The sequence below is a fragment of the Dermacentor variabilis genome, chromosome 5 (genome assembly GCF_050947875.1).
Source record: "Dermacentor variabilis isolate Ectoservices chromosome 5, ASM5094787v1, whole genome shotgun sequence".
Classification (NCBI taxonomy): domain Eukaryota; kingdom Metazoa; phylum Arthropoda; class Arachnida; order Ixodida; family Ixodidae; genus Dermacentor; species Dermacentor variabilis.
This window is the reverse complement of record NC_134572.1, coordinates 192,571,068-192,590,180: the sequence shown is the minus strand read 5'-3', so window position 1 is coordinate 192,590,180 and position 19,113 is coordinate 192,571,068. Positions and strand designations below refer to the sequence as shown.

General features: G+C 47.4%; 1 protein-coding gene across 3 annotated transcripts in view; it reads left to right on the top strand.

Annotated features, from left to right (window-relative positions):
• The window catches only part of LOC142583417 (cytoplasmic aconitate hydratase-like), a 244,026-nt gene that overhangs the window by 186,340 nt on the left and 38,573 nt on the right, over positions 1-19,113 (top strand). For all 3 annotated transcript variants that reach the window (XM_075693876.1, XM_075693874.1, XM_075693875.1), the window contains 2 exons: positions 9,476-9,618; positions 17,575-17,722. In XM_075693876.1, coding sequence (XP_075549991.1) covers positions 9,476-9,618; positions 17,575-17,722 — 291 coding nt within the window. The remainder of the gene's footprint in view (positions 1-9,475; positions 9,619-17,574; positions 17,723-19,113) is intronic.

The window sequence follows — 19,113 nt, the reverse complement described above, 5'->3', positions numbered from 1 at the left end:
CCTGACAGCTTTTGGAGACTTCGTGTTTGCTTTCATCAGGCACTCATTTAATATCAGCTTTTTGCGAGCAGACAACTTCCAAATGTTCTGGTCCTATCTTTTTTGTTTGCTTACTAACACGGTCATCTTCGCGAGCTTAATCTGGTACTGGCGGAGTTGCTGCATTGTGCTCTGGAGCTGGCCCTTCACTGCCTGCAACTCCGAAAAGGAACAAACGACTTCTTCTGTTTGGCAGGCTATGTCTTCGTACACTTAGATGCCCACTTTCGCATCTACGGAACAATGCAAAACTCAGTTTAAGTACACCTTAGGCATGCAAAGTACACCTTAGGCATGCATGCTCATGCAAAGCTGTTTAGCTTGCCTTTGTTGCCAGCCGCGGTTGCGTCGGATGTTTCCCTGCTTGAACAGGGTGGAATTTCTTCTCCTGCAGCGTCAGGTGATTATAAACGACACCTTTTTGCTGCTGACCGGGATCGCAGCTTCGGCTTGCTCAGGTACACTGGCAGTCCTTTGAAAAACCTACAGCTACGGGCTACAGCTTAGCCTTCTTGCATTGCAAGGACACAGTGTCTCCTTTCATTACAAACTCGTCGCTTCGAACAAAGCCCGTTGCGTCAAAATGTTTCTTTGCACATTCGGATGTGTCGAGAGTAAAAGGTAAAGCTGGGCAGCTTCCTGTTGTGGTATTGCACATTTCCATCTCTCCCGCTTATGAGCATAACTAGGTAGACCAAACAACGCAATCTTTTTGCTTATACCTCTGTAGCCGAAGCGACAACCTGGTACACAGCAAGTTTTAAGCATCGTCGCTCACGTGAGCCATACCTGTGTCCTCGTACGCAATGCTCAAAGCCGTCAAATCTACAAGTTATATGAAATGAGGACAACTGACTGCTGATGCCACCAGATTCTTTGGGCACCCATCTCTCCTGACACAGCACGCAGCTTTTGTCTAGGCCCCACCGTGCTCCCATCGCCGCCATGCAGCAGCTACGCAAGCTCTTCCATAGCATTACGGCAGAATTTTGTGACCAGAAAATTATTGAAGGACTCTGATGGTGGCCACGAAGCTTTTAAGGCACGCAGCCGACGTGCGCACCGAGTGAAAGCAAAACCATGGTCTCTATCAACGCGGTCATGGATGGCGACCCCGCGTTTCTGAACGTAGCGGCTGACATATGTACAAGATGAAAACAGAACTGCTCGCTACAACTGCTGCATGCACTGGGTTACACATTTTACACGGAGTGCCTAAACTTTGTCACTTAATGATCCGAAGAACCTACCCTAAAGACTCGATAGGTTTGTACAAAATCGTCTAAATCTTTTCAGGGTCCCTTTACCCCTTTCAGGGTCGATTTTTTTCGCCATATGCGACCGCTCAGGGTCTATGTTCTTTATTGCAGCTTCCACTTCTTCTGAGGGACCTATTTAGAAAAAAAATTACTGTAATTTTTCTGGGTGACCGTAAAGTGAGAAAAAAATATTTTGCGTTGGTTTATATGTACTCTTTATTCATGAATAACGACAATAAAAAAAGGAAATAAACCTATAAGAATTTAAAATTTGATGCGTTGTTATAGCTCAAGGCTTAGAATATGCGCACACGAGAATATTTTGCAAGTCTATAATGTTCCTGCTCTTACATTTATATCCATAGCGTAATCGAACTGCGTAGGTGAGCGCACTCACGAAAACTGTGTGGTTGTGTGCCTATCAAAAAAAGCAAAACATGTGAAAAAATTCCGCTAATCTTCATCTTATCGCCAACCATATGCAATTAGATATTGCAGAGCGAGAAGCAGGCGGCCACGCTTTGAGCGATTATAATGAGATAGCCATCAGTTTTGCAAGCGCAAGAAGCTGAAACCGCATGCGGAACAAAACCCAAACCTCCGCCCGCCCGCCCGCGCCAATGCGCGAGTGGTAGTATATAGATGCGCCGAAGCAAACTAGCTCTAAAACAAACCATGCAATGAAAACCAAGAGAGGGAGGCGTGAGAAAAAAATTACCTGTATTCCCACATAGTGGCAGTACATGGCTCGAAAAAAAAATCTGGAAAATTGCACGCTTTTTAAACGTACAGACGGCGCCGTAAATATACGGCATCAACCATTTTGAACTTGTTCGCGGTGCCGTATATTTACATCATTGACCCTAAAAGGGTTAAGGAAACACCTGTAGGCAGCAGCATTGACTTAAGGCTTCTCGGAATGACCGCAATGTCCATGCGCAGTTCCTTCAGCTAGTCCCAGACACTCTGCCCAAAATGCGTATGAAAGCTGTCCAGCAAAAGGAGGCTAGGAAGGTGAAGTACCCCCAGTCATTGTCCCCGTGCAGTTACTTAGTCAAGCATGTGAGTTCCGTGGTCATGCAATGTTTTCTTTGGATCTCAAGCGTGTCAATCAAGCGTGACAAGCGCCTTGTCCTGTCGTCTTTCTTATGTCTGTTGTTTTGCGCTAAACAAAGTATTCATGGATTTGCACCAACTAGCCCGCCAACGCATTGTGTCAATTGTAAAGTTTGCCATCAGTGGGGTCTTCTGCCTGAAGATCAAAAACAGGGGCAACTTTCGTCTGCCTGATGTCACCTCAAACATAACGTCACCCTTTGCTTCTCAGTGCCAGTTGCCTTTATTTAGATGCTCCATGTGCCCTTTTGAGCTGTCCTGCTCCATGGCATATCAGTGTTCAGTGTCACTTGATTGGCATTCTCAATTTGCAAGAACACAATATTCTTATCTTGCCAGATTCTTAATATGAATTGGAGATAGTCCAAAATTTTTTCTTTGTATGTGGAAGGCAGCGGTTGACACAGCGTCTTCTTTCTTCAAAAAGAAAGCTTATGCCACCACTTGAAGCATGTTGTCCCCTTGCTGCTCTCCTTGAAGTTCTCAGCCAAGATGTCATGCTTTTTCGGGAATGGACAAGCGCCTTTTTATATTATTCTAGTTGCTACAACACAGTCATTATTCCAAATGCTTTTGATTTGTTCAAGAACTGCTCCAATCTGCTGTTAGTGGCTAATCCTCAGTGCAAAAATTTGCTTCAATGGAACTATTGTGATCAATGTGCCTTCCTTTTCGCGGGTGTCCTATTTGTGGCAAATATGTCCTTCAGTCTCAAGATGGCTTGGCATGTCTCATTGACAGCCTTCAGTTTCTCATGTTGTCATCTCCGATTGTGAATGTGTGCCTCATTGATGCCATAGCGCCTTCCAGATGCACAGTTGCCATTTTCTGAGGCGCTGTCAAGAGCTTTGAGCTTGAGGAAGGGCGTGTAGCTTACCTAGCACCCCATTGTGCGGGAATGCCAGAAGTTTGATTGCACTGTGCATGTGCCATTGTGACCGATGGGAATGGCAATTAAATCATTAACGAGAGTACAGGCTTTTTACAGAGGGCACTAGGTAGTGCTGGAAAACACCTGACCGCTATCGTCATCGTGATCATCATCATCATAAATTGAAACCAAACCCGGCAGACCAACACTTGTTGGTGCAGTTGTTATGCGTAATCAAAAATTGATTATTTTCAGTGAACACTTCAGGGGTGTGTCCATTTGCAATTGTGTTCATTATGCGAGTAAATAGAGTATAAGGAGCATGGCTTAAGTATAATGTAAAGTGCTTTCTAAAGTTAGCAGTTTCACCAAAAAGTCGCAGGCCTGTGCAGCACGCACACCACTGTCGCAGCATAAGCTGGAAGAGTGGCTCCATAGGAGCTCCATTTTTGGTACCAAACACTACAGGGTCCTCACGGCGAAGTTTCTTTGCATCGTTTTTTACGAGAACAATCTCAACTGTCCGCCCAGCGTCAAGTAAGCTGTGGCTTAAGCCACAACACGTCGAGCTCTGCACAGCAGTCTCGTGAGCCCAACTGTAGCTCTACGATTCGTGTCTTCAGCAGAGGTTCGTACCTTGCAAAGAGGCGGCATAACGTGAACCGAAGAGTAAACACAAGCATCCAGACTACATGGCACACATGTTGCATCCCTTGACCCGTGGCATGATGCGATGCTGTTGATGATGATGACGATGATGGTTTATTGGCATCCCCTTCGAAACGGAGTGGTGACAAATGGTCACCTAGACTACTTGAGTAAACCAAGTGCAGCTACATGGCACATGCAACTGCTATGTGCAACTATATGCAAACTCCCGCATGTTGGGACACCTCGTGAAGTACAATGCAACTGCAATGCATTGCTTGTATGTACTGACGCTATGTGGCATACATGTCACATCGTATGACAAATGGCACAATACAATGCTAATGATGATGATTTAATAGCATTCTCTTTGAAATGGGACGGTGACAAACAGTCACCTAGCCTGCTTGATTTATTCAGGTATGCTATAGTACATGTTTTTAATTCTAGCATTTTCATTTACATCTCCTTAACCTTCTTTTTCTTCCTTGTACAAAGACCTATGCAACTGCTACATGGCATGCCACCTGGTGTATTAATATGCAACTCCAATATAAAGTGTGCGCTGTGGGGATGTGCAACTCTCTCGCGGCCCCTGATATCTTGTTTTCCCGCATAGCCCCCGTCTCCGTGCGGCTTCACCACGCACGCGGCGGTCAGAGTGGTTGAAGCGCAGTGCGAGAGATGGCGCGAGTGATGCGCTGCGGCGGGGTTACCTGGGCGCAAGGGAGAACACGCTGGCTCTTGGGCAGCGGACCGGCGAACGCGGTGGACATCCCGCGTGTGCGCCGATCCATGCTTCTGCGAGACCGTCTCGCGTAGCCGCCTTTGAACGCGCCACCGTTCACGTGACCGTACGCGCGAACGACCAGGCGTTGGGATCCAGCATGGGGCGAACATATTCGCTCGCTATCCGGTCGCAGTGAGTCAGACTTCCTAGATTTGTCGCGCGCCAATCGGCATGTTTTGTGGATAGTAACTCGGCTAGCAGGCATTGATCTATGAAAGGTGCAATAAATGCCCTTGTGATTGTTCGTGCTACTGTGTTGTTCCTTTGTCCCAAGAGCATGGGTGTGAGAACCCCACAGCGCATAATGATGCTATGTGGCGCGCATTGCGTGACAAGTGGCACACCACGATGCTAATGAAGATGAGGATTTATTGGCATCCCCTTTTATACAAAGCGGTGACAAACAGTCACCTTGCCTGCTAGTGGTGATGATTATTATTATTTATTTGCATCCCCTTTGAAATGCGGCTGGGACATAGTCACCTAGCCAGCTTGATTTATTCAGGTACACAATATACAGTAAAAGCTCATTAATTCACAACTTGTTAATTCGAAATTTTGGATAATTCGCAGTAGCTGCTGCGGTCTGTCCAGCAGTGTATTGAAAGCAATATTTAACATATCCCGCTAATTCACTATGAAATCCACACTGTCACCAATAATTCGAACTCCGCGCCATCATGGATTGGGAGAGTGCTAATGCGTGGGAGCATGTTGGTGACGCTGGTGTCGCCATACAGGCCCTGCGGCTTTGCTTTGTTTAGGCCTGACTGGAGAGAGATGTGTTTGCACCTGGCCAGGCATGACCAACACCTCTGTTGTCAGTCACTTCTCTGCCGTGAGGTTCCATCCAAAGCTCAAGGGCGATAAAATCGCCGCCGTGTGCCGTATGCTGTATGTGTGAGTGAAAGTGTGCGAGGGTGAGCTGGCGCACGTGGCTCAATCTCGTGTGCGCGAGCAAGGAGCCCTCTCCTGTTGCACGCGAGGCATGGGGTTGAAGCGGAGGGAGGGAAGAAAGGGGAGGGGATGACATTCTTCCCCGGTGGCTGCTGTTTACGGCATGCCCATGTGAGTACTGCATCTTGAAAGCAATCTGCGACGTGGCCAAACTGTGCACCCGTGTGGGCCTCACCTTCAAAGCGATCTGCGATGTTCGCAGAGTGCGCGTATGGCCAGTAGCCTCGTATGCGATGTGCTTTTTACGTTTCGTTTGCATTGAAGCGATAGCTGGTACTAAGGTCAATTTGCTCGCTGCTACTGTCGCGATTCCTCACTCCAGCGTTTTTCAGCGAGTCTCCGCGGTCATCGAGCGAGATGTGTTCTTGTTTACCTGTGCACGCGTGACACCAGACTTGTTAATTTAGTTAGTAAGCGAATGTTTACAAGTTCATATGGCCGATAAAACTACTACCTTTACTTCGTGTAGCTCTCTACTAATTTGCTATCACAATCAATGCTTTGTTTTTCAGGTGAAACTGCGACACTTCTGTTTTTCTCCACGCCAGTAGGCACGACGAATGCACGGATGGAGCTAGAGCCATCTCGATGTCGGGCACATCGACCCGCGTTGGCCGCGTCCGGTTATATTGGCTGCGACAGAGATTCGAACTATAGACAGTGTTGTTCACGCCAACGTGACGTAGCATGTGTGTGCGCATGCTCACGCCACATGTGGACTATATATGCGCTTTAACCGAGTGATCTTTTCTCTGACTTTCATTAGTTAGAATTTTGTATAATTCGAGTTTTTGTAGCATCCCCGTGGAATTCGAATTAATGAGCTTTTACTGTATACAGGGTGTGTCTGGAAAGTAATGCAATTTTATCCATAGAAAAACGTTTATTCAAGATATTGGTACAAACGTTTAAAATTCTTCGAACTAGTCCCCTGTGGCATCTGCACATTTTTGCTAGCGACTCTGCCATGCACTGTACGCATCCTGCAAGGCGACGACGGGAACCTCTTTTAGGGCCTCTGTCACTGCGGTTTGCATGGTTTCAGTAGCCTCAAAAACGGGCTCCTTTCAGGGCGCTCTTGATTCTCTGGAAAAGAAAAAAGTCTGCTGGAGCCAGGTCAGGACTATAGGGGGGCTGAGAAGGTGTGACCAAGTTGTGCTTGGCCAGGAACTCCCGTATGCGCAGAGAAGTATGGCTAGGAGCGTTGTCGTGGTGCAACTGCCAAGTGTCGGCAATATCCTTTCGCGCTCGGAGGACCCTTTTTCTCAATCTTTTGAGCACATCGACGTAGTAGGCAGCGTTGACTGTCTGCCCTTGGGGTACGAATTCTTTGTGAACCACACCCTTGGCGTCGAAAAAGACAGTTAACATTGTTTTCACTTTCGACTTGCTCATTCTTGCCTTCTTGGGGCGAGGAAACCCCGAGGTGTGCCACTTGGAACTTTGGCGCTTCATCTCAGGATTGTTCTCAAATACCCATGTTTCATCACCGGTAATGACACTGTCTAAAATATAAGGTTCAATTTGCATGCGTTCCAGAAGTCCGCTCACGATCACCACTCGGTTGTTCTTGTAGCCGTCAGTCAACAGTTTGGGCATCAGCTTGGCACACTTTCCGCAAGTTCAAATGGTCGCTTACAATGTTGTGCATGGTGGTTTTCGGAATATTGAAAGTCTCTGCTATCATCCACACACTCATGAGACGGTCGGTGTTCAAAACATCATGAACACGAGATACATTTTCGTCACTTTTGCTCGTTGATGGCCGTCCAGAGCGGGATTCATCATCCACGCCTTCTCGGTCCTCTTTAAACGCCTTCTGCCACCTTGGAACTTGAGAATATGACAAAGCAGAATTCCCGTAGGCTTGCTGAATCATTTGGTAAGTATTGGCAAGACTCTTATCGAATTTAGCACAGAACTCGATCGCACACCATAGTTCGCGTGCTAATGCCATCGCACGTTGTGACAGAGCACTATCAGGAGGGTCATGGAAACAGCGATCCTGACCCTCCCAGAGTTTGGAGCAGGCTGCGATAGGCAATGATGAAAAACTAAGAATACCCGTACCTAACCGACCCAATCCGATCGTGGTATGTCCAATAGCAGCGCCAGAAAAAAAAAAAACAAAGGCATTACTTTCCAGACACAGCCTGTATATTTTTTTAGCAGATTTGTATACATCGTCTTAAACTTGTTTTTCTTCCACAAACGTTCTCTAACTACCTTGTGATGCTACCTGTGCATCAGCTACATGGCATGCCACGTGGTGTAATAATATGCAAATGTACTGCAAAATGTGCACGTATTGATGCTATGCGATACGCATGTCGTATCACGTGTCTCCTCGTGTGCTAGGGCACGTTTATGGGGCATTCTTCCCCCTGCAAGCTAACAAGCATTGGTGTGGCTCAATGGTAGAGTAGCTGTCTTGTGCACAGTGGTCCCGGGTTTGATCCCAGTGGGAATTGAATATTTATTTTCTCATTCTTGGTGATAGCTGCTACGGACACCACTGGCAGTGGCAGCGGACACCATCGTCAAACGAAACGGCTATTGGAATGAGCCCATAACAGCCGATGCTGTAAAATTTGTACTCGTGCCAGTATGGTGCATAAAGGTTTGAATATTGTGCCCAAACTTGTGGGGTCTCTCACACCCGTGCTCTTGGGACAAAGGAACGACAACACAGTAGTGCAAGAAGAAGCTACATTTACATAAGAAATTCGGACCACCCACGAGGCTTCCGTACTCACTCGTTTCAGGCTTGCCACTGCTCCGCGGGCGCTCAGCCTCGCTCTCCCAGGATGCAGACCACGTGGCTCTCGTACTGACGAATGTCATTAAAAAAACACTTGCGAAAAGGCTTAGCATGTTGACATGTTCAAACACACTACAGCCACCATCACCTTGCTCAAGAAAGCATGCCGCCGACGCTAGCGATCAAAATCCACACTAGGCCTACGCTTCGGTTCAAACAAAGGTCTCGAACGAAGCAAAACTGTTAAAACTATCGTCCGATGCCCCAAGAGGTCCACGTTGGGCAGCCAGATGTGGGGTCTCTCACACCCGTGCTCTTGGGACAAAGGAACGACAACACAGTAGTGCAAACAATCACAAGGGCATTTATTGCACCTTTCATAGATTAATGCCTGCTAGCCGAGTTGCTATCCACAAAACATGCCGATGGGCGCGCGACAAATCTAGAAGTCCGACTTACCGCGACCTCATAGCGAGCGAATATGTTCGCCCCATGCTGGATCCCAACGCCTGGTCGTTCGCACGTCCTGTCACGCAAACGGCGGCGCATTCCAAGACGGCCACGCGAGACGGTCTCGCAGAAGCATGGGTCGCCGCACGCGCGGCACGGCACGTCCGTACCGCTTGCTCCCCGAACCTAAAGAGGAAGCGCCCTGTCTCTCGGCGCCTGAGTAACCCCGCCGCGGCGCGACACTCGCGCCATCTCTCGCACCGCGCTTGTACCACTCCGACCGCCGCGGGCGCCAGGCCACGCGAGCCGTGCGGGAAAACAGCATATCAGGGGATGCGTGAGAGTCGCGCATCCCCACAAACTATTAGTGTTACAGTCTTTGGGATTCACACCCTATTATCTTAGTAGACATGCACGATCACAGTCTGCACAGTGACAACCACACATGAGTGTCTGAGTACTTTCAAGTTGTTTCTTACATTGTACACGACTGTGATGCATGTAGAGTGTGAAATGCCCATGGACGATGATCATGTCTATGCTTCAGTTGATGTTAAAGAGGAACTGCGCTTTCTTCATTGCAGGAGCGTGACCCACGACCAACGCTGTCAATAGAAGGGGCTTATGTGCTGCTCAACTTGGGTGATTCGGTCACCACAGACCACATCTCGCCAGCTGGTAGCATTGCTCGCAACAGTCCGGCAGCTCGCTACTTGGCTGCCCGTGGGTATGTAGGCTCGCCAGTTCACCTCCATACTGCGCACAGATTCTACCGTTCAGTACAGTCAAACCTGTTTGCATTTACCTCACAAGAAAAAGCTTCCACTAGTTTGATGTGGCCTGTAATTTGACGTACAAGTGTAATAAAATATGACTGCTAAATGCACATATGGCTAATTTCTTATGTGCAGTGACACTCTGTTAACTCAAATCTGTGAAAATCGGGAAGAAGTGGAAATTAAAAGGAGTTTTGAGACAAGCAAAAAAAAAGTAAGTTAGGGAAGACTTCAGACAAAAAGCTGCAAAAAAGTGTCTTGAGAACACCTGAAGCCTACTGGCCGCTCTAGACCACGTGGAGCGTTTCCAAAATGACACCACTAATATCCTCGGTCAATCACTTTCACATGACTCAGGCACCGAACACATAGGGCATCTATAGGCAATAACGTTAGTTGGCACTGTGCCAAGACAGCATGCTTGGCACTGAGTCGGACAACAATTCTAGTGGAAACCGTGAATCCCGTCATCCGTGGAGTTCATAACCAGTTCTGAACATGCAAAAAGTTGGCGCTACTAATTTCTGCAGCGTAATGAATTCCAGACAACTGTCATGCCTTTAGCAGATGCCTGCGAGTTGCGTGCTGTTTATGTCTCACTGTTGCACGAGCACTAAACAAGCATTCTTATCAAGCTGCGATTTCACTATAACTCTATTTGCTGTGGGCTTGCATGCCTGCCTGTTCACCTTGTTTGGGAGCACCGTGAAAGAACTGATTACGCCGGCTCAAAAGCACCAGTCATCTTGTTCAATGTCATGATTAGTATGCGCTGTAATTGCATTGATGTGTAATGGACAGCGTCTTAAATGAGAGCGGGGAAATAAAGAAGGACTATATTTCCAGTTCAACGCTCTTAACACAAGGCCACAACAAAGTGGAAATGAGTAGACGAGCAAGTGCATGCAAGCAATTAAAAGAGAAGTTCTTGTTTTGTTTGTTCATTTTTTTTTTTTTTTTTTTCCTTCGTGAGGGCTGCAGTTGTGTCGTCTCCACATGGCAAAAACTCAAGTTACAATGTTGGGTACTGTGTGGAATTCAGCCTATTGAGTGTGGATACAATTTTCAGTTGGCATAACCAAACTTATTGCTATCTATTCTTGCTACAGCTTAACAATGTTCACAAAATTGTTCCATATCAAGGCCGATTCGATTTAACCTGGTTCAGGACAATCAGGTTTCTCTACTGAAGCTCCCTTTTCAATTTCTAAGTCCCGTGCTGCAGTACTCTACAAGCTACATTTGGGACCCATCTAAGTTCTGAGTGGACAATATCAATGAGTATGCCAGTGTGATGTCTTTCTGTTTGTAAACATTATGCTCTTGGCAGCGGAATTTATTTGTGAATAAAGCACACAATTGTGCACTGTCTGACTACTTGCCAAATCATACCATTAGTAAGAATGGCCGGTGCATGAGAATAGCACCTCCACACTGAAGAATTTTGGTATTTTTTTCCTCCTAAGTATCTGTTTGACAAAGAAGCCAAGTTCACTTTCATGCTACCAATTGATATGAGCATAAGACATAAAAAATTCAATATGATCTAAAACATGAATTTTTGAACCTGTGTTGATCTCTTGGAATCACCCAGGTTTGATTTTGATAAATGCAAAATATAAGAACAACACTCATAGATTTAGGTACACATTAAAGAGCCCCAGTTGGTCAACATTAATCTGCAGCATGAAAGGCTCTGCACTATTCCATTCTACATGTCATTCATCCAAATCAGCACCCGGCCATTTCGGATCCATGCAGACACTTCAAGCCAAAGGACAATCTTACTGTCTACAGATGCGCAAGACAATGGACATGGGCGATGGATGTGGCCAGTTGTGCTGAGCGAAATTAATGAAAGTCTACTGTTTAATTTTTTGAGGGACATCACTTATTTAATGGGGCCCTGAAACACTTTTCTAACTAATCATTGAATGGCCTAAATAAGTTGGTGAATTTTCATCCATAAGGTGAGCTGTACTTGAAAAACTCATTTTATTTTTCGCTCTCTGGCACGGCGCCGAAATGATGTTGATGTGGCTTCATGCGCAAACGCACAGGGCACTTGGAGGCTGTTGTTCCGATCTCTGAGGCTTGTTGTTCTGCTAGGCTGCCGATGAAGACAACGCACCGTTGTGTTTGCGCGACGAAAAGTGGAAACACCTTGTGTTAACCGATACACACGCAATAAGTTGGTATGGTTTATGTGGCTACAAAACACATTATGTTCAATGGCCTCTGAGTCGGGGATTTGACTTTACTACTTTAAAAGAAAACTACTGTTTAAGCAGATACGGTTTAGCGAGGTTTTACTGTACATCCACCTGCACAATGTCGGCGCCCCATCTTGGCTAGCACGTTCATCATGTACGTTCAACGGTGGCACAAGTACAACTTCAGCTTTTCTTGGTGGATCATCATTGGAGACCATTTCCACAGCTTCCTCAAGGGTCAGAAACTTGTGGTGAGGCATCTGTTGGTTGAAGATGGTCATTCATCAAGTCAATACCAGCCACAGCATCAGTGGAATGCATGCTGCTGTTTTGTGCTATTATTACCATTTGGGAACATTCTTGTTAGCACGCTGATATTTACACCATAACTTGGTATAATTAAAATTGCACATAATAATGATACATGCATATTGCGTGTTTCTTGTGGCCGATGCACGCGGGCGCCCCGACGAAGACGACGAACGCTCTCTGGCTCTCGAGCTGTCGGCTGAACAGGCCAGCGCTGCAGTTACCCCTTGTAAATATACTTTGTAAATAGTCTCCAGTCTCAGTAACATTTTAGGGGAGGGTGCCGCATCCCGTCCTCGCCACGGAGCTCCGCAGTGGCCGCACCGTCCTGCTTTCCGCCATGGCTCCCGGTGACGACACCTCGCCTGCTTTTACTTCTATGTCTGCAGTTTTGTAGGACCCTGCTCCTATTTCCAACGCTTTGTTAAAGACTTCACAGCGATTGCCTGACCACTTAGCGCTCTTCTGAAGAAGGACGTGCCGTTTACATGAGGCCCCGCTCAAACTACCGCATTTGCCCATCTCGCCAACATTCTCACCACGCCACCTATACTGGCCAACTTTGACCCGTCCTCTCCTACAGAGGTGCATACCGATGCCGGTGGTCACCTTATTGGAGCCGTCTTAGCCCAACGCCAACAGGGTCAAGATCGTGTTATTGCCTGCGCTAGCTGCCTCCTCACAGCAGTGGAACGCAACTATTCGATTACAGACAGTGAATGCCTCGCTCTCATCTGGATGGCTTCCGAATTCCGCCCGTACTTGTATGGCGCGCACTTCTCTGTAATCACGGGCCATCATGCCCTCTGCTGGCTTTCCTCACTTAAGGATCCTACTGGCCGGCTTGGTCGCTGGGCTCTGTGGCTGCAATCTGCGGCTGCAAGAATATTCCTATGCAACAAGTTGGGCTGATTACATCAAGAGGCAGACTGTTTATCACACTGTCCAGTGTACGAACCATCCGCCGACCCTGACCCCGATGCCGAAGCTTGTGTTTTCTCTGTTTCTCAGCTGCTACAGTTTGCCGACAAGCAACGCCGTGATGCCACCTTGTGCGCCATCATTGATGGCTTAAAATCTTCGCTTTATGATTTGTCCCTTCACCTGTTTGTTCTCCGGGATGTTACATTATACCGCCACAATGTATGACCCGACGGTCCTGCCCTACTCCTCGTCATTCCCAAGCACCTCCGGTCAGCTGTTCTCCAAGAACTTCACGATTTACCAACAGCAGGTCACCTTGGTGTCTCCCATACCTGCAACCGGCTTCGCCGACGCTTCTTTTGGCCAGGCCTTGCTCGCTCCTTCTGGAAATACGTTGCGGCATGTGAGAAATCCCAGTGCCACCCGCCATGGTTGCTTAGTGGCTGTGGTGTTGGGCTGCTAAGCACGAGGTTGCGGGATCAAGTCCCGGGCACAGTGGCCGAATTTCGATGGGGGCTAAATGCGAAAACACTCATGTACTTAGATTTAGGTGCACGTTAAAGAACCCCAGGTGGTCCAAATTTCTGGAGTCCCCCATTATGGCGTGCCTCATAATCATAAAGTGGTTTTGGCACGTAAAACCTCATAATTTAATTTTAGAAATGCCAGTGCCAAAAAACACCATCGACGCCCCCTGCCGGGTGCCTTTCAATCGCTCGACATTCCTTCGGAGCCCTTCTTTCGCATTGGCTTGGACCTACTTGGCCCTTTCCTTCTATCCACATTTGGCAACAAGTTGGCCGCTGTGGCAGCAGATTACGCCGTGCGCTACGCCATCACCAGAGCACTTCCAAGAAGCTGCGCCACAGATTCGGCCAATTTTCTTTTACGCAACATGATTCTGCAGCATGGTGCTCCACACCAACTGCTCACTGACCATGGTCGGACATTTCTTTCGAAAGTCATCGCCGACATCGTGCAGTCCTGCTCAACGAAGCACAAGCTCACTACAATAAAACCTCGTTAATTTGAAGTCACCGGGACTGCAAAAAATCTTCGAATTAACCAGACACACAAAAAAATGCAACCCAGGCAAGAAATTTCGCTGCAGGAATGCGCTACCTTTATTCGACGATCTTTGGATTACTTAAAGTAATCAGAGATGCTGGTTTGCCGCGTCCTGTAGTTCGAGGCTCCAAGGATCATGTTTTCTAGTTGGCCAACTACGTGCAGCATTTGAGAATTTCCATCGTGACACTCAACAAAACTGCGGATAACATTCAGCAATCCGATAACTTCCCCAAGAGCGGGTGCTTGGGAGGGCTCGTTAGCATCGGTGTCAGCACTGTCATCACGTATGGTTGCATCAGCGGTCGCTTCACTCTCAAAGTTTGAGTAGCACGTGTGTTGATCATTTTCAAATTTCAGATACTCGGCAAAGCCGGGTGCTCGGGAGGGCTCATTAGTATCGGCGTCGGTGCTGTCATCGCACATGGTCACATCAGCGGTCGCTTCACTCTCAAAGTCTGAGTAGCACGTTTGTTGATCATTTTCAAGTTTCAGATACTCGGCAAAGCCGACTGCACCTGAGTCGCTATCCTCTGCGCAGAGTGCATTGATGCAGTCACAATACTCTGCTCCTTCTTCATCAAGTGCACATGAATAGGGAGCATCAGCATCGACGGTGCTTTCCCGCAAGAAGCCATGGTGTTGGGCTGCTGAGCACAAGGTCGCGGGATCGAATCCCGACCACGGCGGCCGCATTTCGTTGGGGGCGAAATGCGAAAACACCCGTGTGCTTAGATTTAGGTGCACGTTAAAGAACGCCAGGGGGTCAAAATTTCCGGAGTCCTCCAGTACAGCGTGCCTCATAATCAGAAAGTGGTTTTGGCACGTAAAACCCCATAATTTTTTTTTTCCTGCGAGAAGCCAGCGTGTTCAAAAACACCGCATGATCAAAGTTGGTTTCAATTGCTTCCAAATATGTATACACAGTAAGACATATGGCCCCGAGGATGTCAGGGGAGTACTCCTTGCCATTGTCATATCAAAGGAGCATGCGTTTGAGCAGGTGGTGGCGGTAAATCTTCCTTGCGTGGTGAATGATGCCTTGGTCCATTGGCTGCGAGATCGACGTGGTGTTCAGAGGAAGAAATAGCATCCTGATAGCTTTCAGGTGTGGGATGTCGCCATGCGCCGGGCAATTATCAACAACGAAGAGTACATTCCTGCCTGTGGCTGCTAACTTGCGGTAAAGCTGCCGAACGTAATCTTCAAATATTGTGCTTGTGACTCGGGCTTTCTTGTTGTGCCGGTAGATAAGCTCATCCCTTGGCAGCAGCCGTGCATCTTTAAAGCAGCGAGGCTTCCCACTCTTTCCATCTACGAGTAGCGGCAGCTTGTGTTTACTGCGCATGTTCACGCCGAACAGAACGGTAATTCTTTCTTTGCCCTGCTTTCGACCCTTGACCACGGTGTTCTTCGCTGCGAACGTTTTTGTGGGCAGCATCTTGTTAAAATGGCTGCCTCGTCAAGGTTGTGCACATCGTCTGCACCGTACTCGCTAAGCAACAGAGCCAACGTGTGTTTCTTCCAGTTGTCGACGACACTCTCGTTAGCGCTGCCACTGTCGCCATAGGCGGCTGCGAAAGTCAAATTATCGCGCTCTTGAAAACAGCTGAACCATCCATTGCTGCACTTGAACTCTTCGTGCCCGAGTTGTACAGACAAGTCGTTGGCCTTCTCCCGCAGTACCGTTCCATTGACGGAAAGGTGGGCTGCGTTTGCTTTCTGCAGCCAGCGAAGTAAAGCTGATTCCACATCTTGGTACATGGGAGGTCGTACTCACGACTGCTTCGAAGAATATATCTTGCTGTAGGCCTCCAGTACCTTCGACTTGTTCTTCAATATTGTGGACAACGTCGAGAGGGGCACAGCCAACTCGTTCTTGGATCAAGCAGAACTTCTGCTGCAGCGTTAAAGTCTTATACTTTGGCAAAGTCGCTCACTGGAACTTCTGCACAGTTCAGAAAAAAAAACACACCATGCTAGCTGCAACACCCCTAACCACACATAAAGAAACAGCGCAGACCGGCATTGCGCACACACACGTCGTTGGTGTGCAACACACACTGGCGTTGTGTGTTGCACGCCTCAAACCATATTACTCTCCTGTCATCACCGATATTTAGACGCACCGGGGCGGTGCTTCTGCCGCCGGGGATAATGATAAATGCATATTGCGTGTTTCTTGTGGACAGTGCGTGCGGGCACTCCGACGAAGACGATGAACACTCTCTGGCTCTCGAGCTGTCGACTGAACTGACCAATGCTCCTGTTATCCTTTGTAAATAGTCTCCAGTTCTTAATCCTTCGTTCGCGTAACAATATCATAGTCTCTGACACATCAAAGAAAACAGTTGCACTATAAGTTTGCAAAATAGTTACGGGCAACTTATCTAGAAGCCTTCGTTTTCGCTCCTTGCAGACGGGACAGTGTGGCAGGAAAACTGTCACCAAGTTGTAACTGCGTGAACGAAATACAAAACTACTATCGAGTGATTTGTCGCCATTGTATAAAATTTTAGACCTTCCTTTAAACATGTTAGATTTCCATTTTAGTACATTTGAAAAAGATGTATGCCTGTGTTGCATCCTAAAATTAAGCTGCGATTTGTTCCCAGAAGGGAACATGGCGCAAAATAGGACAGCGTCTCACAAATATTGCGCCAGAAAAATTTTTCGAATGCCTCAGCTACAAGCATAGTTGTATACCCGGCTTTCTCCCTCCTTGATTTCTGCTAGCACGCTGGAAGCTATGCAGCTGAGAAGCCCCAGTCAAAAGCTGAGTGTTACATCGGTTCATCGTGGCACCCCATGGTGGCCGTGGTAGACAACACTACGCAGCACATCGCTGCCACCTCAGAGGCCACACACAGCACATGCAGCTACACGCATTGCGAAGATGAAATGATCTTCCCGTCTTTTTCAGACCCCAGGCATATATATATTTCATTCATTCAACTAAAAATTTGCAGTTGTGTATTACCGAGAATGCTCTCACAATTGCGAAATCAGCCAATAGGATCGGTGGGCCAGCTGCTTTCGATGACGCTACATGACGACATTGCGAATGCGAGAGCAAGCGATTTTTCGCTGTATTTGACAGTAGATTGTAAGTTCTCTGCTGCATGCAGTACAGTAATATAGTTGGCTCACATGTTCACAGCAGCCTCCAAGACAGATTGCCAACGTTTCCTTACTATGTTCGCAGTGTCGGTGAACTTGTAAATTTTGAGTTGGCATTACTGATGAGGAACAACTCATGCTGTGCACCTTTTAGATTGTAATGTGTGTGAGAATTCGAAGCAAATGTTGGGAGTTAAAGATTCGAGTGAAGAAGTTTAATCAACATTTAAGTTATGAATTGGTTTGCGAAGTCTATCTGGGCACCATTCGCAGGCTTACCCCTCGAGAATTCAATTCGTATGGTGCTCGCCGAGGGAATGACGATGTCATGGCTCGGGGCACATTTGCCAACATCCGTTTGGTGAACAAGTTCTTGGACAAGCCTGGCCCGAGAACCATTCATCTGCCATCTGGTGACGAGGTAAGCGCATGAACCAGTAAAAGGTAAACATGTGTTGAGGAATGTAAACAGCTGGAGTGCTGGTGTGGATGGCACATGTTGTCTTTCATTTTTCGTTTTAACATGGCGAAATACTAACAGCAGGTCCTTTAACCTTGACTGCACAAAACGAGAACTGGTGGTTTGCTATTGCGCTCCTTCTGGTGCCTGCTTTACTGGTTGCCTACTATGGCCAGTACAGTGCAGTCCACTTGCAACGATATCAAGAAGAACGAAAATTCTGATCGTTATGGCCAATCATCGCTATATCTGAGCTGCCTTAAAAAAAAAAAAAGCTGCCGAACATACCTCTGTGGCTCCGAAACTAAATGTGCCACTTGCGCTAAAACATAGACACTGTGAAAAATAAAACATTTATTTATACCTGTAAACAGCGTATAAAGGGTTAGGCACGCTCAAATAGTAGAAATCCGCACTTGCTACCGCAGGAGTTTCAGGCTCAGAACTGCAGTGTCCCGCTGCTGTGCGAACGCTAGCAGCATTAATTAAGCTTGCATGAAATCAGTAAGCGACTCGATCGATGACAGTACACTTCGCTTGAACATCACGGTCAGTGTCAAAGACGAGTCATCGTCAAAGCTTGTCACCCCCATCGCACAATGCCGCTGTCAGTCGCAACAATCGCCCCATTGGAGATCTCTTCGCATATCTCTTCGTCCTTCACTCCAGCTTTTTCATCTAAGCACCTCCTGTTTTGTCGTCATTAGCAACCTGCTCCCAGAGCATGTCAGCAGCTTCCACCGTGTTAGTTCGAGAGGTTTTGCCCAGGCAGCCTGCCTTTTCCATTGATTGGCATGGCCCCTGGTTGCGGATGTCATGATTGCGGCACTCCTGTGTGAGCTCATACTTTGAGTCTTGCAAAATTTGCAGCTTTGTCTCAAGCGCTACAAAATTGCACTCTGTCGGTGCCATCTTCTATCAACCGGGCTGTCCGCTGCTGCTTCCGTGGTGCACTTCCGCACAGGGGGACAAAAGACAAATGCCGCTTGCTTCTAGCTTTTTCTTTTCTCTCCTCTTTCCTCATGCGTAGTTCGATCCAGCATTACTAGAACCAACTCAATTTTGCCACTCCGCATATTGGCTTGCGCAAGCATGTGGCCTACGCGTTGGTCGCGAGAATTAACAATGCTGTGGTCTGGTCCGGCTAGTGGTTGGCCACGTCAGCTGCTGTTGCAGCAGCCCAACAGCTTGGTATTGCACACACTCATCTGTGTCAATTTATTACTCCGCTGAAAAGCTATACTGCCTTCGTAATTAGAACTAATGGTTTTCAGCATGACTGACAGCTTCGCAAGCGCAGTACGAATCCCAAGGACAATGTGCTCGCTTCAATTTCAATGCCTGTGCTATAT